The sequence below is a fragment of the Lichenostomus cassidix genome, chromosome 6 (assembly GCF_008360975.1).
Source record: "Lichenostomus cassidix isolate B80296 chromosome 6, HeHo_3.0, whole genome shotgun sequence".
NCBI lineage: Eukaryota > Metazoa > Chordata > Aves > Passeriformes > Meliphagidae > Lichenostomus > Lichenostomus cassidix.
In genome coordinates, this window is record NC_139487.1 from 22,261,419 (window position 1) to 22,284,994 (window position 23,576).

The following is a 23,576-nucleotide window of genomic DNA, read 5'->3' on the forward strand; positions in this document are numbered from 1 at the left end:
GAATGTTAATGTCCTAAGGGACAGACTCTACATTTAATTACAAAACCAGGGATTTGCATCAGGCTAGTTTTTCTAAAAAGGCACTACAAAAAGTTCAACCATTTTTACAAGAAATACAAACATTTCTGTGGTTTCAGTACTAGATGGAAGGTTCTGCCTTACTGAGAATGAGGGGTTACAAACAAAACTAAAGATAAAAGTAGCAGCAGAGAATAGATTTCCAGCTACTATAGTTCAGCTACCACGTTGTATCCTGTATATTTATCCACTGCCCTTTGCATGGTGCTCTAGTGGTGCATGGTGCCAGCATTATCAAAGCTATCCACTTGGCACCAGTCACAGATTTAGACATAGGCCTGCTCCTCCACTGAAGTACTTATTGTTAAATTAATGACAATTAATATTGTACAAATTAAATAGAAAAGATGTCACCAAACTACACTATTAAGGTCCTGCACGTTATTGCAAGAGGATGCTTTATAAAGAGCACACAAAGCAAAATAATGAATTACATTTTTTTGCATTAAAAATAAATTAAAACAGAAATATAAATACAGAGCTGTAACCAAATTTGGGGTTGATTTTTTAAAAAAAAGCATCAGCCCAGTAAAACTCACAGAAGTACAATGTACGACACAAGACGGGGATGATACCACAGACACCACAGACATGGAACAGCATGTGTTGGTGTTAAAACTTACAGGCACGTAAACTGGTGGAGCAATCATTAACAGAGACAGAAGAAAGTGGGAAGGCTCTCTCAAGGGTGTCCATGTTACTATGTACACTGCCTGACATGCAAGAGCAGTCACGCTCAGAGCGTCCGCAATCAAAACAACATGCCAGTCTCATTCTCTTGTAGATGGACATCTTGGCTATAACCATGTGTTGGATGGGAGGAGAGGAAGAGCAGCAGGTTAATGGCAAGGTTATAGATATAACAAGGCAGCTGGAAGGTAATTTAAGGGATTTAATACAGGCCTTAGTTAATGTTAACAGTCTTGACCCAGGAAAAAAAAATGCAATGAGATTATTGATAACACTTTGGCTGTACATTAAAAGTAGGGCAAAAGATAAATTGCTCTTTATTTCTGTTCAGTCTTAGAGGGTGACCACAGTTGTGGGGAAGAATTACTCTTTACAGTCAAGTGTTTGGATCAAAATAGAACACAGTAAAAGCACAGAATCCAAAGAAAATGCTTTTCTCTTGGCACAATTAATACCATTGGGTTAAAATGAAAACAGAAATTGCTAGTCCATTAGATATTTTCAGCCTAACCTGTTTCCTGTAAAAATCAGAGATTTCTTTATATATAAATATATATGTATGTATATACACACAAGAACACACATACATATATTCTTACATACACACACTCATACACACATACGCATTTTACATATACACACATATATATACATATATATAAATATATTTATTCTTCAACATATGATAATGATTTCTGAGTATTAAACTGTGCCAAGGGACTCCTTTATTGCAATTAATGACACATTATTAAAGAGTTACAAGATATAAATAAAATTTTAAAAAAATATTTTTCTTACATTATATCTTCAGGAATTCAAATTAACTCTGGACAGAATACCAAAATTTGCCCATATAAGAGACAAAACTAATAATGGTAAATATGCTCAACATTAAGATCAGTTCACAAATAAGGCATCACCAAAAGCACACAGAGCATTGGTCCACTGAAACCTGCTGAACCAATCATTGGCATGTTTTCTGCTCTGGATTCAAAAGTCAATTAAGAAGAAAATAACTGAATGTAGAATTTAGGAGTAAATTCCAAAAAAAGTGTTAGGTTAGACAGAATATTTTTATCTTTCAGTCATCCCAATGTCCTGGTTATTTCTAGAAATATACACCATTGTATTTTATACATGCATGTATAATTACTATCATAGAATTTTGTATGCCATCTGAATCAGATATGTTTACATCTCAAGAAATCCAAAGGCCATTTAGATTGTTTCACATGTTGCACTGAACCAACTTTTGGTAATGGTTTAGATTGAACTGACTCAATTATACTAAAAACAAAACAACACTGACAGGCAAAAACAAAACCTTAAAAGCAAATGCAGAAAAAAGGTAATGTTTCTCTGGCCTGTACCTTCAGTTTAGCATGTCTTTTTTGCATTAAGGTAATGACATTAAATTTAAAAGAATTTTTTTTTCCAGTTTCTTAATCCCACAGTCACCAGGAAAGAGGGATTGAAATCACTCAAATGGGTCAAGTCCTGTTCTAAGGCCTTGATGGCTTGCCATACAGTATACTTGTCAAGCAAGGGTAACATTATGGTTGTGGAAAACAGGCATTGAGGGAGATGAATGAGTGATCTCTTCAGCAGCGACTCCATTCCTCTAAAACTTTGCTCACATGACTAATGCCATGTTCTTTTAGCATCCTAGTAGAGTTATCTTACAGCTGTTCAGAAATTCATCATGCAGCATCAGGCTTGTTCATTGCATGGTACATCATTCCTCAGAGCTCGGCTTTAAGTAAGAAGGTTTCCACTGCAGCTTTTGATGCATACACATTCAAACTACACAGAAAATTCAAAACAGCATTTTCCCATGTTTTCCCTCTGTCTAATTCTTCCCAAAACATTCTTTAAAGTTGAAAAGTTGGACAGCAAAAGAAAAGTGAAATAAGTTACCAAAAGTGTGACAGTCTTTCCAGTATGCCTACTTTCTCATTTTTTAAGGAAATGAAATAAAAATAAAGGGCATTTGTGAAACACACTAACAGTAGGTGAAGCAAGAAGCAGGCCCATTTTGCTGTAATTATAGCTGTTTTGAAGGACTTTTCTAATCAAACACTGTAGCAAAACACACTGCTCAGAAATTCTCAACTGCTATGTCATTGGTTAGTAACAGTCCCTGGTTTTCATTTACTTCTGGCCATATCTTGTCAACAGTCAATAACAGGATAAGACACATTCATGAAAATTAAATCATCCTTAAGGGCAAAGAAGGCTGGGAAGGAAAACTTTTTGTATCATTTTCATCAGTCTTAAACCAATAAAGTTGGAAATTTAAGGCCTTCTCTTCAATAGGGGAAGGACATGATGGCGCTTCTCAAAAGCAATGCCCTTCAGGGACTGTTTTTAACTATTATTGTCAGTTGTTCTGGAGATCATGCATCACTTGAATATTTCACATCATTAACATGCAGGAAACAGGCTTGGACCTGGAAATATAAGTAGCAGAAAGGACTTGCTATAAGGGTTTCAAACAGTATATAAGCAACTGCATATCAGAGCAATAACGTTTGGAAAGAAAACATGCTGTTACTCTTCATTCCTTTTATACAGTCAGTTACATTCATACCAAATACAATACTCATTTTAAAATAAAACAAAACACACATTATTAGTAGGGATGACTAGCGACAAGATCAAAGACAGAACAGAATGATTTTAAATGGTTCAGCCACACACATACCATTTTCTATACAACTTCCATAAACATTAACAGAAAATGGGAATCATCAGAGAGACAGGGGGACCTTAAGAAGAGCCTATGTGAGTGCTAAATTTATTTGACACCTGTAAAACCTCATCTAAAACCTAAAACCTGTAAGAATCAACTCATTTCTATTCCTAGATGTGTTATAAATGTTGAATAGAATTGTTATTTGATATTGGTGAAAACATAAGTTGGGACATAAAGGGAACTACTTCCATGTTTTTAATTGTATTATAAATAGAAAAAAAAAAATAACAGGATGATGACAATCACACAGCATTTGTAAAACTAATCAGTAAAAATATCGGGGAAATTTTCATGGACATGAAGATAAGATTGCTTAAATAATTTACGCACAAAAAATGCATATATGAACTCCTCATTAAGAGCAAAAGCAGAGCAAAATTTCTTTCAATTACTAATAAAGTAAATAAGTACTTTTAGAAACTTTTAGATGCAACTTTTCTCAGAAGGCAGTAGCCTTCCATTCTTTAAAAGAAAGGATAGTTCCCTAGATGTCTAAGCTTCTCACAATACCTTGCTTTCTGATCTCAAAAGCTCAAAAAAGTACAGTTAAAATGTGTAGATTTTCTGGATCTGAAGTGTTACTTAGAGTTCACAAACAGTAATGGGAAATATTTCCAGCTGCAAAAATAAGCAAAGGAAACTGCAGATTATTTTCTACCTAAAATGTCAAGGAACAGCTCCTTTTTCTTGTTTCTTTCTTTTTTTTTTTTTTTTTTTTTTTTTTTAAAGAAAGCAGAACAAAGTATCCCTTCTTCTTTCCTGATTTTTTTTAAACCCTAGGCTGCACCCCATCGTAGTACTGCTCCTGTCACTAGGGCGCTTTTCCCTAGCAAAGCAGCCGGAGTAGAGCTCCGAGGACATCTAGTGGATCTCTCTCAGGCAGCAGCAACGGGAGGTTTCCTGGCCACAGAATGGTATAAAAAGGTCCCAATACACTTCAGAATTGAAATACACGATGTCATTTCAATTCATCAGGTTCTCATGATCCAAACTATGAATGAAAAATCATCAGCATTAAAGGACGACCAGACTGGTGTGATCGCCTCTCAGCAATGCTGGGTAGCATCATGAGACTGAAACACAGACAGGACTTCCCCCAGCACAGTTTCAGTGTCCTGAAAAATACAGCAGCATATCTTAAACTCGTGAGGATTTATAAACCTTAACACAACAGGCAAAGCTATCTCGCCATTAATTTTTACAAGACAACTTCAAGACTAGCAAGTGGGCTTGTTCACTGTCTTGCCATTTTTGCAATCAAAGACAACTGGTTACTTGTTTGCTCCAATCCACATGGTGCTGTTCTAAGGCCAAACCATAAAAACAGCAGATCTGAGTGGACATTTCTCCCTATTTTAGCAGACATAAGAACGACTCACGGGTTTTGATGTAATGGCACGTTTATAGACCAATTCATTTTAATTTTCAAATCTGCTCACAACCTTTCCTTCATTACCTTAAAGAAGACTCTCAGCCAGTGTACTCTCAAAGCAAACTGCATTTCTGAACAAATTGAAGCTATTGGGGAAATGGAAAAAAAACCAAATCGAAACTACATGACCTTTTCTTTTCTAGTTCTTTCACAGCATCAAGAACTCCTTTATTTATTTATGACTATTGAAACTAATTTCTTCAGTTTAGAAAGGTCTCAACACAGAAACATAATTTAAATAAATACATTGCTTCAGATAAATACAGATTACTTCCAGTATTTTGTCTCAAAGTCAATAGGATTCACCATTTCTTCCACAGAAAATAATTTATGTTTTATTATTTATTCTTATCATGCTGACCTGTTTGACAATCTGCTTTTTCCTGATGCTTTATCTTTCTGCTATGTCATTCTATTGGCTAAAAATAGATTTTTGGAGAAATTTCTGTTTGCTCCTTAAATTTTTTCTTCCACAACAGGATCTCAGTGCTTTGGTGTAGTTTAAGGCACGACAACAAAAGAAATAGTAAGTAATGATAATCATCATGCAGGCCACCACAATTTCAAGATGGCCAGAACTTTACCATGAGCATAAATTCTTCCTTGACTCTTTGCAGGATTGTACAGCATGTACAGCTGAGAAGGGAAAAACATCTCAATCCTGATTAAGACCTGAAATGTTTTCACACAATAAATTCAGAATATCTGGTAAAATGTTGAAGTGTTACAGCCTCCTTTACTTAGGATAGCTGCAGTTACACAGTACAGCTGCAGCCTCAATCTGGCACTACAATGCTGCACTGCAGCTATGAGATACTCAATCCCCCTTGCTGTTTGAAAGAACAAGACCATATAATCCCAACACTGCCCTATAACCATTACATTTCTTTGCAGCACTTGTATTTCTAAGCATCAAATTCTTTCCATGTCCCAAATGCTGTGTTTATAATGAGTGTACACACTGAAAGTGGCTGATGAGAGCCTTCATGAATTCTGTACACTTTTAAGTGGTATGACCTAGATTGACATGAAGTGGTCCATAAAGCTCATATTCTATATATAACAAGAATGTAAAACTTTACAGCTAAGGTCCTGAAAAGCCAGTGTGTGTCTACTTATAAAACTAATGTCAAACCAAACAAGCTCAGGAAAATATTCACTGCAGCTTGTTCCCTGTTGAAGGTATCTCTGGGTTTATACATTAAAAGTTACATTTTTAATTCATTGTCTGGCTTTTACTCATAACTCTTTTTTCTTTCTCTCATTGGGAGAAAAGAGGTAGATAAGGACAGTAAAAGGCTGCTGTGTTGCTCTCTGTGTTAGCTATGTAATGGAAAGGACAAAGTACTGAAAAAACTGAACTGACAACTGAATTGTACTTAACCAGGCAAACAGTGCTATACATTACCTTAGCCTAACCAATATCCCTAAAAATTCATGAGATATATCTAGAATAATTTCAAGGAAATACTACTGCCAAGATCTCATTTTCAAATAAGGATAAAAATAAGCTTGTGGAAAAGAGGGGCAAATAGGTGGAAGAGGGAGAAACTGCTGTATTTTCTTCAACGTCACCCTAATCTCCATTGGTGTAAACAATGAGAAACTTGTGGGTATGACGTCACTGCTACATGCAACATAAATAAAGAAAAGAACCAAAATACTGAACAAAAATACTCTCTGCTAGAGAAAGACAGGTTGGACCGCACTCTGGGCTACAGGGAACCCATTTTTACTCACAATAGATCACTATCAGTGTGCAGTTAAAATATAGTAGGGGCCGTGTTCCAAGGCAGCAAGAGGAAAAATAAATCAAAAGTTTGTCAATTGTCATAGATTACAAGAAATCCCTTCAAACACATCAATGTACACATGATATGTCCCCTCTGGGGTTCAACCCCCACCGTTCGCAGCAAGCACTGTCACTGGAAAAAATATATAGAGAATTAGACCATAGCTGTTGCACAAAATGAAAGAAACAGGAGGCATAGGTCATCCAGTTAGAGATTTCATCCCAACGTAGTTGCGTTTGATATAAATATATACATATATTTGGCCTCTTGCTGCAAAAACTACAGTTAAATGGAATAGGAAAGAAATTGAAAACATTAAAAAAAAATTAATCTGTGAATAGAATTTCCACACACGTAGTTCTTTGGACAATGTGTCATCAGCATTTATGTGCTATTCAAGGAGTGGGATGGGTAAGGAAAAAGAGATGGAAAAGAAACTGCAAAAAGAAAGCAAGATTACATGAATTATCCCTGGCCTTGTAGAAATGTACTGATCTGCCCTGAATTATTAATATTAGGCCTAACAAGTTTGGATAAATTGCTATGTAGGTCAGACTCATGTTTAGACCCCAACAATACCCCAAGCTAATGTTCAGAAAGTATCTAAATTGAAGTACAACCTCAGATACATTATTAAAGAATGTGGGGTTTAAGCATTATGGAAAGCTGCATTAATTAGTGCCACCATAATTAAGTTTTCCATGTAAAGATATTCTTTCACATTTAATTCACCTGAATGTGTCAATATTTTTATATACAACCTTTGCTTTCATCTTACATATTTTCCACATTCAGCTGCCTCTAAATTACTATGTGACTCACTCATTAAAGTCTGTATTTATCATATAGAACTATACAGATGCATGTGTATGCAGTGTCTTGAAAATGAAATTGACATAGTGACATGTTAGATGTTGACAGAGCAGTTGACAGTTTCCTAACTCAACAGGGAAAAAGTTTTCTCAACTTATGTTTTGTTTTGGTTAGAACTGCATTTCAAGACCAATGATTTGCATCATTTACAGATGGATAACATATCTTAAGGTTTTTCAAAAGTGATTAGTGATTTGAAAGCTAAAGCATTTTATGTGAATAACAGACTACACAAAGACTTACCTTAAAAACAAAACGAAACCCAAAAAGCAGGTCCCATAAAAGGGATCTCAGCATTGTCAACACAATTAGAGAACCAAAAATCACTAATTACTGTTGAAATTTTGCATTTAATTTTTCTGCTGACTGACAGCTCTTTAAAAGCAAAGCCATTACATTATTTCTAATACTTGTGAGCATGCTCCCCATTGAAAGCTGTTCTCAGCTCTGCTAAGGGCTGCCTGCTATCATGGTATCTGTGACCCCTAGCATGTCTAGGAAACAGGAGGACAGAAGGAAGACTGAGGACAGGGAAGACAATGAAAGGGAAATTTAAGATTTCATCCTGACCATTATTTTTCACCTGACTTAGAGGATTCCCTCCTTAGTGTTCAGTGCTCACTGCACTAGCTCTGACAGCCACCTCCTTCTTCTGCCTCACGAACTCAATCATTTTGTTTATTCATCTGTCCAACACCCTTCCATTTATTGCACTGATATGTGTGACCATGCAATTTGTAACCTTTCCAACTGCTACTTACAGAAGTTGTTACTCTTGCCTCTCCATGGCCTGACTGCTGATAGTATCCATTGTGTTGGCTGAGGCATACCCTGTTTCCTCACAGGTTTCAAAGCACTGAGAAGGTTACCTTGATTCTCATTAATGTATAATAAAGGGCTCTTAACCTTTATAATGTGAGTTCCTGATTCCTGTCTTCTAACAGATGACAATGAAAACTGTAGATCTCACATTAAACTGAGAGATCTTTGGGTTTTATTCTTTTTTTTTAAGCAGGATATGTTTAAAAAGCATACACCATGTGAAGGAGGAATAGAGAAGAAAGCAGAAATAAAATAGGTCTTGGCTTGTTAGTTTTTTTTTTCCTGACAGAACCAGATAAAATTAAACAGGTAACATATTTCTCTTGAACTGTTGAGTAATTTGGAAAAAAAGATTTAATTTGAGAGTTACAGGCACCCTGAGGCATCTGTAACTGGCTTTACCACAACTTACTCAGCAGACTCATTGGCTTTGGCAGCAGTTCAAAGGTCACATTCTCACATGGAGAAACTGTTCTCGAACAATTTTTTTCCAATATGTTAGGCAATGCATACATTCCTTCCACATCAGGCATGCTTTCCTTGTGCTTTGCTCTCCTTGTGGCTATTGGGAAGATAAATACCATTTTCTGTCAGTTTCAGCTGCTTTCTCCCTATCATACTATTGTTCCACACTTGGTGTTTTGGAGGAGAGGAATTTTTTTAAAAAACCTCTGGTGACATATTTTTTCTTTTTAAAATGACCTTCAAGAATTCATCCACTTCAGGTACTCCAAAAGGCAGAGAATGTTCAGCTTAGGCTTTCTTCCATCCTCTAAAATAGTGCAGTGATAATGCAGACTCAAACTGTAAGAGAGCTTTTCCCTTTTAAAAGTAATGGTAAAATAGGCATGATCAAATTCTTCTGAGATCTTTCTATTTACCTAATCAGTACTTTTGACCTGAATGATCTTTTTCACGGCAGAATACCATGGAATACATATAAATATCTATATATTCAATGAGAAATTGATTCCTAAATCATTTTGCTATCAGTATTACAAATATGCATGGGTCAAACACATCTTTGGCCAAAATATGGTTGTGATAATTCCTGAAGAAAGTCCTTTTAAAGTACACATAGGTAAAATGCTGATTGCTACATATTTATAAAAATTCAGATGTGAAGTCTGATCTCAATTCCAGAACTTAATTATATCTTCATGAAAAAACTGTCCAAACAGTTTAAAAACTTAACTAAACCTAGTATTAGCATTACAGTTAAAAGATATATGGTAAGAGGTGCTAATATTTAATTTCTTCCAGACAACCCTTTCCTCCAGTAAAACTGTTCATTTATTTCACCAAAAAATTCTTTCAATAGCTATAAGATAGAGTATAATTCCCTAGTTTAGTCTTTGCAGAATCATGTTCACCAAGAAAGGAGTTCTTTACTATACAGAAAACTATTGAAATTGCTGAATTTCTGCATGTTATGAATCACAGAAAAATTTCACTGTTGTCTAATTCTTTACTCAGAAACCTCCACAATTATACCTAGTTTGACTTAATTCTTCAGGTTTTGTTTGCTTTGGACTTTAATTTACTTTTTAATGAAGACACAGGTGTGAGGGGTGTGAAATGTAATAAAAACATATGGACTTCAGAAACCAAAATAGCACTTACTATGTTGCTGTGCATTTATTTCTTAGCTTTTCTGTCCCATTGGGTAAAACATGCCAACACATGTACAGGTATTCTTCAGGGCTGAACAGTTCATGAAAAGGAGAGGAAGGGAGGGATAGAAATATTACTTACGCCGTTTGCAGCCACATTTTTTTATTCTTTTGGGATCTGTGATGTCATCATGACAGGCCTTGCAGTAAAAATATGCCCTAGAGAGACAGAATGGAAAAACTGACACATTTCTTAATCCATATAAATGAAATTAGTCCCATATTTCCTCTTGTTGCAGTGACCAATTAATGAAAAGTGCCAATGCTAATTTCCTTTAATCTTTGAAAAGGTTTAGACATTTAAAGTAGGAAATATTTGCTGCAAGACCATTAATTTCAAACATAGGACTCCAAATTAGTGGTTCTTTTAATAAACTTTTATTTGGAAAGTAATTAGAAGAATGGATGATAATTATGCCACAGTGTATTAGCTCATTTGTCTTTCATCTCAGAAAAAAAGAGCATCCAATGAATTTTGTCACAAAAAAAAAAAAAATTTAATTTTTTGTTCTTATTGGATATACCAGGTTGATTCTTCTTAGAAAGTGTCTAGCACCCTGTGCCAATTTTTCAGATTGTAGATTTGGTCATTGCTGTATGATTGATATTGTATGTTGATCTTTAATTAAGGCAGAAATTACAACCTTGGGTACTATCAGCCTGTCAGCCTCATCACTGTGCCTGGAAAGATCATGGAGCACATCCTCCCAGGAGCTGTGCTAAGGCACATGGAGGACAGCAAGGTGACAGCTTCACCAAGGAAAATTCTGCCTGACCAACCAGGCTTTCTATGATGGAGTATCTACATCAGTGGGTAAGGAAGGACTACACATGTCACTTCTATGGACTTCTGTAAAGCCTTTGACATGGTCCTCCACAACATCCTTCTCTCCAAACCAGAGTGATGGATTCAATGGATGGACCATTGGGTGGATTAGGGATTGGTTGGATGGTCACATCTAGAGGGTAGTGGTCATTGGCTAGGTATAATTGCTTCTAAAAATGCAAAAGTATTCTAGCAGAAAGAGTAATTGAACATCGTACATTGTATTTCATTGTGGAATATATAAGTACAAATAACTTTACTTTAAGGGAGCTCCAATGCCCTCATTAACAGAACCAGAATAATTTAATTTGAATTTCAGGTATACAACATGCTTAATTTTGCTTTATTAAATACTCTTTCCCCCGCCCCCCCATACCTCAATTTTAGAACATACTTCTGACTCTGATTCATAGCTCAAAGGGTGAAATGAACACTTGTCATAATTGGCTTTGTTAGTTGAAACACATCTGATAACCATTTGCTTTGCACAGAGCAGCTAAGAAATGTGGCAAGGGAGGCAGCATATTTCTAAACAAAGCCTTCTGCCAAAAACCAGGCAGAATTAGAAATCTCGTTTCAAGCCCACTATCAAATAAAACATGCTAGTTGAATGATTTGAAAAATATCTCTAAACTCCTTAATAACAGTCAACTTCTCCCTAACCTTAGCAGTCAAAATGCTATGCCATTTTACTTACAGTCTGAAAAAAAGTTCATCTGCGAGAACTAGCACCTCAGTAAAGCAATGTGAAGACAGTTCTGCATATTCAACTGGAGAAAAGCAGCAGAGAGGAAAAGAACTGTGCTGCAAGGCAGAGCACCTGAGGCAGTGCAGGATGCACCTACTCCAGAGATGGTGCTGGGAATGTGAGAGGACAGGAGCACTGCTGTTCTCTTCTGCATGCTTCACCTAGCCAAAAACTACCTTAGCTCTTTCAACAAAAATAGAATTCAAGTCCTCTAATTTCACTCTTTTGGTGTTTTGACTTTAAGTATTCACGGCAAGTGTGCATTTGTTCCATATTCTTTCACGATATTTAATACTAAAAGGTTGGAACTTAATAAAGGGTATCATTTGAATATTTTATCTTTTTTAAGTATAGGATTTAGTTAAAATATCAAACTCATGGAGACCATCAAGTAAAAATCTAATTGCATGACTCATAACAAAAATACAAATTATGAGGAAGCACTCAGCTGCAAATATTCCTTTTCTTTTTTTTTTTTAGTCACAGAGACATTGAATATTTTTCTTTAAAAAATTCTTTTATCACATTGCTCTTTTGTTCCCTCCAAGCATATTATAATCCTAATAAACAAGAGTACACACATTTGGTCCTCAACACAATATCATAAAACTCCTTTTTGGTACCCTTAGTACCTTTTTACTCCAAATCTAGTGCAGCCAAGTACAATGAGCTTGTGAAGTTGTCTGCAGTGGTTTGGATATACTGCACTTTTGTAGTTTGATTTATTATTATGAGGCCATAGTTTGTAGTTCCATTAAAGAAAAATGACAAGAACATAAATATTATTTTTCTAATGCAAATACAGAATGAATACAGTAGCTAACTCACATCCAGTATTTGCTAAAGTCTGTAGATAAGAGCTCCTCTAAACCCGAAACTAACAGAACTGTAATCCCTGTCCTCCTCTCTCATAATAATTCCTCTGAGACACAATAATATGGAAAAAACAAATAAAAATATTTCCCATTTTTTAGTAGGACTAAAAACCCCAGCCTCTTTATTTCATTTCATATCTACTGCAACTTTCATTTCCTTGATATTTAGGACTGTAATTAAGAAAGCTACATGCACATAGTTAGTTCAAGAGTATCAACTCAATTCCCCCTGAGAATTGTTAAACAAATAATAATGAAATTTAGGTGAAGCATTTACATGTAAAGAAAAAAACTGAAATTAAAAACACATATTCATATTCAAAGATAAAAAGACATTAATTACCTTTTTACTTCTTTGGCATCACTTGCAATGAAGAATCCTAAGGTACCTTCTTGAATCTTGACGTGGTTTCCAGGATTGATTAATATACTGCTCAGTGAAACAAGAACAAAACCAACAAAACAATAAGTTTAAATTAATTTTAACTAAATCGTCCAAATTAGCTTTATTTGATTCTGTTATAGGGGACCCACTAGTTAGGAAAGGCTGCAAGGAAATTTTTAGCCATTCTTCCTTGATATTTCCAATCAAATAACAGTTTCACATGCTTTTTACAAAAACTTTAGTTTGAGACAGTCAAATGTCTCTGCCTATAATCACACCATGTAAGTGCCTACATCTGTTTCCTTATCTTTTTGCTTTAAATATAGATTACACAAAAGCCTCTCAGAAACATGAAATGTGAAGCTGAGCATTGCTGTCTTCTTGCTCTGTCATGCAAAGTGGTGAAAACTTCACAATACGGTGAAAAAGAAAGAACCAGCAACCACCAGTCAATAACAACAAAAAATATCACTCATGAAACAGCCCTTTGATGCAAATTTTTGCCAATTTCTAGTGAAATAGAAAGTTAATGGGACCCCTATCTGGACATATAATGTTATTGTTTAAAATAATAAATACACACATACACTCAAGGGGAATGGTACAAGACAACCAGTCACAACAGCTGAAAAAACATAAAATGAATAGAAAATTTTTAAAACACTGGTATGCAGCCATGAAAAACCAAAAATAACCCAACCACCATGACAGGAGAGCCTCAGGTAACTTTGACAAAGGAACTGCTATCAAGAAGTGAGGTACTCCATGTCTATGAAATATCTTCTTTATTTTCATAATAATTTAACTCTAGATTTTAGGTAAGGCATTTTGCAAAGTATCAAGCTAAATATGAACAAACGCACTGATATAAATATATATACCTTTTCCAATAAGTTTTATTAATGTGCAGTATATCTTAGCTTTTGACTCTCTAAAACTTAATAGAGCTTTTCAAAAGTTTTCTCTTTTTTGTCTTTTATTAAACCTTAGCTTTTCTAATTCAAAATGTAGTAATGGTATGCATATGCAATTTAGAGTAAATAAAGACTACCAGCAATTTAAACACTTATTGATCTTGCAAAAATTGATTTTAGGGAAGTGCATATACACAAAAATAAATAAAGCACAATTCTGAACAGGCATTCATTACTAAAATTTGAAGGTCCAAAGTCTTTCATGCTATTATTCAGAGGGAAAATGGGTCTCAGTACATCTCTTACTCAATATGTTATCTGTTCTCTATACATTAGAAATAAATTAGTATGACAACATAATATATCAGAAAGATTAATTATGTGCACATTGTTTTGTGTAATTCCACATGCCCACAAGACCCTATGACAGGAATATGCAGCCACAAAACAAAGTGCTCATGAGCTTAGAAGTAAAAGGTTGGTCATAAAGTTGTAATTCAGCTGCAGTTATGTAGATGTTCTGATACAGTTCTTAATTCAATACCCTCAAACTCCTTCCTTCTCACAATCTGAAACTTCATGCAGTGGTGTTTTACTGCCATTACTTCAGGCATGGCTTCATGTAATTTACCTCGCTTTAAATCAGCATCATATTTCTCTTATGTGTTTTTCTGCTATGTTCATCATTACAGCTTGCAAAAGATTCACAAACACACAGGAAGAATTTTTACAGGAAGAAGGAAGATATAGTATTATCCCGTTTTACAGATGAGAGATTAAGTCCCTATGAGATATAGCACTTATTAATTTGGGATGCCTACAGTCAAACTTTTTCTAAGCTCCATATACACTTCCTAGGGACTACTGCTGTGAGAATGCCCAGCATTTCCAAAAGCCCAGCTACTGATTCCCAAAATAAGGAATATACTTAATCAGAGGTCAGATGGAAAAGGTTTGGTTTGAATTATTATTGCCTTCTCACACAGATATTCTGTGTCTGAGGCTGGAATAGAAATTAAATCTCAAAGAAAGCATCTACCCAGATATCCTTCCCTTTCCTTCATTCACAGTTTCAAGCTTTGCAACAACAAAAAAAAACAAAAAAAAAAAAGAGAGGAGAACTACAGAAATTAGAAGGCATCACCACAGAAAGCAGGTTCATCTCCACAGCACACTTCAGTAATACTTGCAAAAAGTGAAAAGTGATGGTATAAACACCTGCATTATGCACACAGATAAACATGACGAAATAAAGTTACACAGCTAAACTAGTATCATCTAGTATTTATTTTGTTAGTGAGTTGGGCCTAATGGCTGCTCTTGCAATGAAAACATTTACCTAATGCAGTTTTAAAATGCATTTTCACCGGTTTAAAATGGAATAAAACAGACAGGAGGAAAAAAAAAAAAAAAAGAAACCACCAACATAAGAATTTTATCATATGAAACCAGTCACTCAGGTCAAAAACAGGTTGGAAAATTTAGCTCTCCTGTACAAGCTTTTGTCACTTGAGCCCACAAAGTACTTACTAGCACTTGCAGAGGTACCTGTACTGACCATCACTACGGGAGTCTCAGTCTCCACCTTTCCTTTTCCCTGCCTGCTAGTGTGCAGTAACCTGACATTACACTGAGAACTTAGCTACTAAACTCAAAAAATCTTCTACAGATGCTAATCTCACGTGTTTATTATAAAATATGTAAGGTCTTGTAGTACAGTTTAGGTTGGTTGTTTTTCTTAGGTACAAATGGGTACTGCTCTGTCTGAAAAATACTTTTTATTTCCTTACTTGATTCTTAAATCACGTAAGTGTTACAGCTTTTCAGTGGAAACAGATGAACACATTTCTTTACATAGACCCAGGCTAGTTCTTTCCTTAATACAATTCTTGGACATAGATAAAACATACCAAAGACTAAAAAGTCCTGCCTAAACCTGAACAACCCAAACTCCACAAACTGAGGTAACCACTAGACGTATAAATGTTCACTCCTTATTACAAAACTTAAAATTTCATGACTGTATAAGCAAATGAAGCAATTTTTTTAAGATGCATGGAACACAGTCTTAAATTAGAAGTAACTAACTTAATTTAGGATGCAATTTATCATGAGCATGATTTTGTATCTCAGAGTTTTCTGAGACACACTGAATCAATTCACATGGGTCAGTGCATAGACTTCGTTTTTGTCAGATCTTATACTTTATTCACATATACCTCTTTTCACAAATACAGTGTATTTATAACCACAAAATATAAATGTGATCACAGTCAATACAGTATTACCCCAGCAGCAAAACCTGTTGGAAATGAAAATTAATTTGTCCCATCACGGCTATTGGCTAAGAGTTACAGCAAAAGCTCATAAAGCTTTGGGTTTATATACACACTGATATATAACCAGAGCAAAATCATGAGCAACTTCTACTGAGTCTGTATGGATATATTAAAAATACTGCTTATTAAAGCAGCAACTGAATTATTCCTTATGACACCTGTAGTGTCACTAGCTAAAGTTATGCTTTGATAAGCACTCCCTTTAATATATATAGCAAGGGAAATGTTTTGAATTAAAATAGAAGGATATAGGGAACAAACAGCACAAAGAAAAACAAAAAAGTCTTCTCAGTATTCCAAGAAAAATGCATCCATCAGTTATATATAGATGCATGTTCTTTTAATATAAAAATATGCACATATATCCCCATAGTTGAGAATATAAGTAGATGGCAAACTGAATAGGAGTTTTGAGACAGCTTCAGCTAATGTCTCATTTTAAGGCTGCAAAGGGAAAGGGAAAAAAGGACAGAAACTCGTGAGGTTTAGTAGTAATATATGTAGCTAATCCATATGCATTATGTGCCACACATCAGAAAAAATACTACTGAAAATGACACTGATTTTTCCAAATACATGTTTTTATCATAAGACGCAATTTGATTTTTTTATCTCCTAAATCAGCTCATGAAGCCAAGCAAGGAAGGCCAAGTACTTGAGAAGCTTATAAGATCTTGATCAAATTTTGTAATTTTATAACATTTCTAGTTTAGGTTACCTCAGAAAGTAATCAAGTAATAGCGAGCTCAAAAACATTTAGTTATAATTTTTTTAATGATTTCAGTTCTAGAAATATATTTCTCAGGACAAAACCTTTCATGACAGGGCTCAGCTGATTGCTTGCTCCTTCACACATGAGTGTTTAGAACACATGGCTATTAAAGCCATGTAAATTAAATATGATTTAATGTCTTCAATGGGAATTTAATATGCTTCACCACCATAAACTTAGGAGAAGTCAGTTTCATTACTTTTTGATAATATTACAATTAGGAAGCCACTTTTGGAAGAGAATAAGCAGTTTGTAAAGCTGTGTTTTACACTTATCTGCAAAAGTTACCCCATTTGCTAAAGAAGATTTACTTGGTGACTAGATGCAACATCCTGCATCCAAGAGTAATGAAAATGTCACACACTGAAAATGTGGAAATCACTCTTGAATTCAGTTGTACTCTCAGGAATCACAACTGAATTATAGAATGGCTTATGTTCAAAGGGACCTTTAAAAATAATTTAATTTCAACCCTCATGTCATGGTCAGGGATACTTTTCACTAGAACAGATTGTTCAAAGCTCCATCCAACCTGACGCTGAACACTTAAAGTACAGGAAACACTCAGGAATAATGAGTTCCCAGACTGACAGAAATATAAGCAGGTGAAACACAAATGGAAATCAGTGCACATTTGAGATGAACATTAAAAAAAAAAAAATTCTGATGTGGCCACCAAAATTCTAGACAAATGTTTATGGTTTTCTTTACATAGATGACTTTTTCATCAGTGAAGAATAGATATCTGTACATGTTTCTCACCATGTGTTAATTGTGATCAACTTAATTATTGGATTGTATCTTTATTTTGTTTTAATTACACGTGCTACCTTCAATAAGATATAGATACATGAAAATATCTGTTCATCCATTCTTATCTACCTGAAACTACTCCAGAACATGAGCACTGCTTAGTATCTATTTGGTGGTGCAGGGATGACTGACTGCACAATACACCAATATTCTGACCTAGCTAAAGCACACCATATTATATCTTCCTTTAAAGCACTAAAAGTAAGTGAAGGTTTCGACCACTAATTGCAGATCTTCTATGTTTTTCTGAACTTAAAGATATTTGATGGAGAGCATAACTGGAAATTTGTACTGTAAGACAGTTTATGAACTGACATTTTGGGGTAGGACTAGTGCCCTGCAGCTATTTATTTTTTACTGATTCCTGCTCTTAGGTGATTTTTGTCTCCTGCTTTCAAATATCACGCATATTGCACTCGAATTATATTACTTGTGCTAAAACATTATTAGTAAGTTATAGAAAGCTGATATATTTCCATATGAATAGAATATTTAAAACAGTACTTCTAATAATTTATCAGCACACAAATGATTTCAGTAGGAGATGAAAAATGTTTCCTGTAGTTTTTTAGAATATTCAGCTATCTTCTACGTGAACTACATGGAAAAAAACCAACTAATCAGTCAGAGTCTGAACCATCATTTTGCAGTATGTAGTTCTTGGTAGGCCACTTGCCAAGTGGCATGGCTCCACAATTTGCTTTGCACAGCTTGAAACTGAGTAGGCTTCCACTGCTGCTGAAGTTGTGATTGGATGTAACTTTGGACTCTTAATCTAGACACAGTAGTACAGTAGCTGACTCTCAGATGTGTATAATTGTCAGCCTTCTCTGAGAAAAACAAAAGTGGGATCTTATTAATATGGAATAGGTGTGGTGAAGGTCTTTAAACTGAGCTGACAAAGGCATGTGGAGATGCCCAGCAATTACAGCACAGCAAATATGCAAGGGTAACAACATTTTAGCAGCACTGTATGAAGACTAAAAAGTGGAAGCATGGATAAGGGTCAACCAATAAAAACATGCAGCAGGAGAGTTCTTGTAAGGATTTTCCTTGTCCATGCCTCTGTTATTCCTGTTTGGTCTTACTTTCAATGTTACACTTTAGACGGCTCTAAATGTGGGATTAATCTCATCTATCCTAGGACTGAGTTCTAATGCATTCAGAACTGTCTCTCTCTCCCCTGCCCATTATGGACTAAGTCTGGGTAACAGGAGATTTGACATTTAATATTTTGATTGCTAAAGTTAGGTGCGATGAATCCCATTATAAGAGACCAATTGAACAGTTCATCCCTGTATCAAAGCTACTTGTCTGATTTACTAACCCTACTTCTTTTTTGTTTGTTTTCAGTTTTATGACTACCCATGTGACTGCCATCTCCCTGTTCTAAAGAAAAAGACAAGACCAATTGTTGAATTAAATAGAACACGAACAGCAAAATTTTGACTGAATGAATGACAAAAGCTGTAACAACTCTCTTTTAAACCTTCTGGTAGATGTACTGTACCATTCCCCATGCAACTCAAACAGTAGCAATGTCATCTAGTAGTCAGGAAGATATAATATTTTTTAAGTACTATGAATACATATCTAAAACAAAATTAGGTGGTATTACTTACTATAGCTTCTACACTTTTAAACAAAACCAGCTATTATTTTTGATCATTTCATGCTATGCCCAGATAAAAAGTACCACTATTATAATAATTGCCTTTTAAAACATACCATGTCATTCATCCAACTATAGAATGAGTTGGAGATAATATTTGTTGTTTCAGGGTATGTTTTGAAGTGGAGTGTGAGAGTAGGTGCACAAATCTCATAGTGGGAGTTGTGCACATACCAGTTTTCACACTAATTGTAACTTGTAATTATTGCTTCTTTCTTCTGGGCTCTATTACTGACATTAATTCAGATCCATATTTCTCTATACAGCAAAATCTAGTAAGACACTAAAAAGAATACAAGGCAAAAGACACAGTGCACATTACATGCTACATTATATTAAAGCTTAATTACTACAAGCATATAAAAGGTTGCTCCCAGGAGTTAAGTTTTTTACAACAGCAGCTACTAATTCATGGTCTACAGGATGTGCATGAGGTATTTTATTTGGGCATCGTCCAAACTAGTTGAAGACTGATGGTGAACTCAATACACTTGGAAACAATTAAATTATTCCTTCTGGTTCCAGAAGTGATTAATTATCATACAACGAGGCAGAACAACAATATACTTTATTCTGGGAGCAAGCAACTTCACTTGGTACAACACTTCTTAATATTGCTCATCATGCCAGCATTAACATGCCTTCACCACAGGATAAGATATAGTTAAAAGCAAGAAGCAAAGTAGAGGTGCAACAGCTGCAGATCCTTGGAGATGCTAAGTGTTGCAGTAACTTCTCTGCAGTTGGATCATATCAATAATGCCAAACTGACAGGAAGCCACCTCTCTTATCACGCATCTACTCAGAAACTATAGGAAGGTAAGACTAAAACTTAAATACATATAACACATACAACACACACGACAGAACGGACATGGAAAGTAAAGTTTGAAGAGTGTGATGAAGAAGGACATTGAAATGTCTGGACAATGAGAGGAGGTCTCCAAAGACCATCAGTAGACAGACTGTTATAAGCAATTGGGAAAAAAAAAAAAGATATCGGGGGAAGAGAGATGAAGAGAGACAAGGATATGGAAGAGCATGCCTTATTTACTTCATCCAAACCAATAGCAGCATGACAGAATGTAGACTAAAGAGCGACTCACAGCATGGTATACCAAAGAAAATGCAAAACATGCCATCTCAAAAAAACCCCAAAGCTGAGAAACAAATACATTCACTAACATCTTCATAAATGAGTTAATAAACGTCATTAAAATGAATGTGACATATAATACAAACTATCCATGGCACTTCCACTGGAACAGTACAATAGCTTTAATGAGTACTGTATTATGAATAACTGGACTCAAAACAGGACCAAAAATGCAAAGAATCAGGTACTTGGTTGTTGTTAATGGAAGGTGAGACTACAAGAGAACATGAACTACTGTATTGTAAGACATATTTTGAAGGAAGACTGGGGAAAGAAGGACATCAATGAAGGTGTGAATATGAAAACAATATGGCAGCACAAGGGCTGGTAAAGACGAAATATACATCGTCATGATACAGTCAAAATGAGGACAGGAGGTATTAACAGTAAAATCTGCTTTTCAAATGCAACAATCTGATATACCAATGACTCCACACATGGATGAAAAAAAAAGCCTAAAAAACAAATCCTGTTTTGTTTTGTACTTCCTGCAAAGAAGTTAGTGCGTGAGTCACAAACAACACTGGAGAGACAAAATGCTGTTCTCTCTCTCGTCTTTGAGATTGGGGGCTCGTATATAAATATACACATAGATATATATATACACACACACATAGAGAGATAAATATATATATGTGTGTGCATATACAGAGAAAGATAGACAAAGATGTTATCTTCCTGTGTTCTTGGCAAGGAATTAGTCCTGAAGTTAGAAGGAGTGAAGGTAGGATTGAGGTTGGAAGGAAAGGTAACGAAGAGGGCATACCGCTTTCGGCTTCTGCAAACGACAAGAAAAAAATTGCAAATCAAACACTTTGATATGAAATCAACTGACACCAAAGCAAAAGCAAAAAAACCCTTTATTTAAAATTCTTCAAGGCTTAAAGGTTTTTCTGCTGAGAATGAGAACAAATATATGGATAAACAAAGAGAAAATTTTACAAGGGGAGTATAAATGGGTAGCAGGAGGGAAGAATCCCAGTTAGGGTTTCCTTCTTGCTTACTTACGTAGGAAAAAATTCAGGGGAAAAAGGAAGGGAGAAATATCTCTAAAAGGAATTTCAGATGAGGAGTTTGAATGTCTGCATTTGAAGTGTTATTTTTTTGCTATATATTCAACATTGGGAACATTTTCAGGTTCATGTTCTCCATGTTTCCTTTGCATTTTCCGACAAAAAAGGCAAAACCTCTCTCCAAATGAACTAAGAAAGACCATTTTTTAAGCAATAGTATTTGGCTTGCATCAGGGACACAAAAATTGATTTAAGTGCTTCCTGTTCTTAAAACAGATTACAACATTCCCAGAAACCAATTAGAGACGAAGGAATGGCTAACTCATATTGTAAGCTGAAGTTACTAGAGTGCAGACTTTAGCAGCTAGTCAGAAACACTCTAAATGGAGTTTTGTAAACTCAAAGATTTCTTGGATAGCTGGGAAATAATTTAAACATTATTAAATATGTAAATGCAAAGGTTAAAAAAATCTAATCATGGCTATTTTAATTAATCTTTTAGATACCTTGATGAGAAACAGTTGCTAATATGCATTTATCATATTTATAACTATATTACTTATATTTAGGCACAAATATCTGCTATTAAGTGATCCTGTAAAATCATAAATTGTTTATAATTACCTACCTAATAGTGACAAAACTTGTTATCAAGGTGTGCTTTCTGTTTTATGTAGCTTCATAAGTAGTCAGGAAAAAAGAAGAAAAGACCATCCAAGCAGGAAGCTCAGCTACTGCTAAGCTGTACAGCAATATTAGCTTGGATAGAGTTCTGATAATTTATAATTACTATTAATTTCAAATTCCCTATAGCAGAGTCAACAGAACTTGGCCATAAATCAGAAAGGTTTAGAAAACTAGAATCTAGATTAAAAATTAGCATGTATGCCATTCTACATCTAATGAAGATATTAACAGTCAAATAAAAGTCAGCCATTCAATGGGATGGGACTAGTATTTATCCTTAAGACTGAGTTGAAAATTTAAAGGGAGGAGTAGGAAATTTAGAATGCCCTCACATTATTGCTATTGATGCACACACTCCTGAAGCCTTTTCCCTGCTTTAGTTCTTAGTGCAAAGTGATGAAGGCAGATGAAACTAATCTTAACTGGAAACTCCCTATGGAAGTAAAAAAACTGATATATAATTTATTGATGTAGACATTTTATTATAACTAGCAACAAAAATTAAACTGTTAGGAGTAAGATCTGCTCATCCTTTTTTTAGAAAGAATGCTTTGAAAATTTCCTCAGCTTCTGAAAATACTGTTCCTAGACCTGTCTTGGGTATGGCAGGAATTATTAGCCCTTAATAAAAGGGTGCTGCCTAGATAATGTTCTAAATGTTTTGTTACATTTAACATTGTTTATCTAAATTTTAAATGACGTAAAACTTCTCAATATTTTTACAAAACATGAATGCAACGTATAATTATAAAATAAATCAGCATGTATCTACTTTTCATCACTTTCATAAAGGCCGAAAGCTTGAAAGAATACCCATAGTCAGAAACCACTTCACTTTTATGAATAATTACCAGGAAGAAATTTAGATATGAGCAGAATAAAATATTTCCAATGTCAACATCAAAAGGCATAATTGAAAAATGACAAATTTACATTGTTCAAAATGAATGTGTGCTTCTAAACAATGTTATTCTAGCTTTTATTTTAATTTCCCACGTTTTCATTTAATAAGATGCATGGAAATGCAAGTATACTAGGAGGTGAGAAACTGAAGTTTTGTTGCATTACCTTTCTGGTTTGACGAAAGGATCAGAAAACCACAAATACGTAGTTAACATATTTGGGTTGAAGAGCACAGTAACAAACAGAACAGTAAAGATATGCTGCAGGTAGCTCTGTGATTGATCAAACAGTGACTATAAAATTATCACTGGTTAACAAAATCAGCAGATATTACTGCACATCAGGGTTATCCTTTCG

General features: G+C 34.9%; 1 protein-coding gene across 21 annotated transcripts in view; it reads right to left on the reverse strand.

Moving 5' to 3' along the window:
• KCNMA1 (potassium calcium-activated channel subfamily M alpha 1) overlaps nt 1–23,576 on the reverse strand; it is a 430,367-nt gene that overhangs the window by 91,883 nt on the left and 314,908 nt on the right. For 11 of the 21 annotated variants that reach the window (XM_085063987.1, XM_085063988.1, XM_085063986.1 and 8 more), the window contains 3 exons: nt 21,383–21,394; nt 12,909–12,995; nt 10,199–10,275 (listed from right to left, as the gene is read on the reverse strand). In XM_085063987.1, coding sequence (XP_084920113.1) covers nt 10,199–10,275; nt 12,909–12,995; nt 21,383–21,394 — 176 coding nt within the window. Of the gene's footprint in view, nt 1–701; nt 876–8,855; nt 9,006–10,198; nt 10,276–12,908; nt 12,996–21,382; nt 21,395–23,576 lie in introns of all 21 variants that reach the window. The other 10 variants (XM_085064005.1, XM_085063996.1, XM_085064004.1 and 7 more) reach the window with 3 other exon arrangements.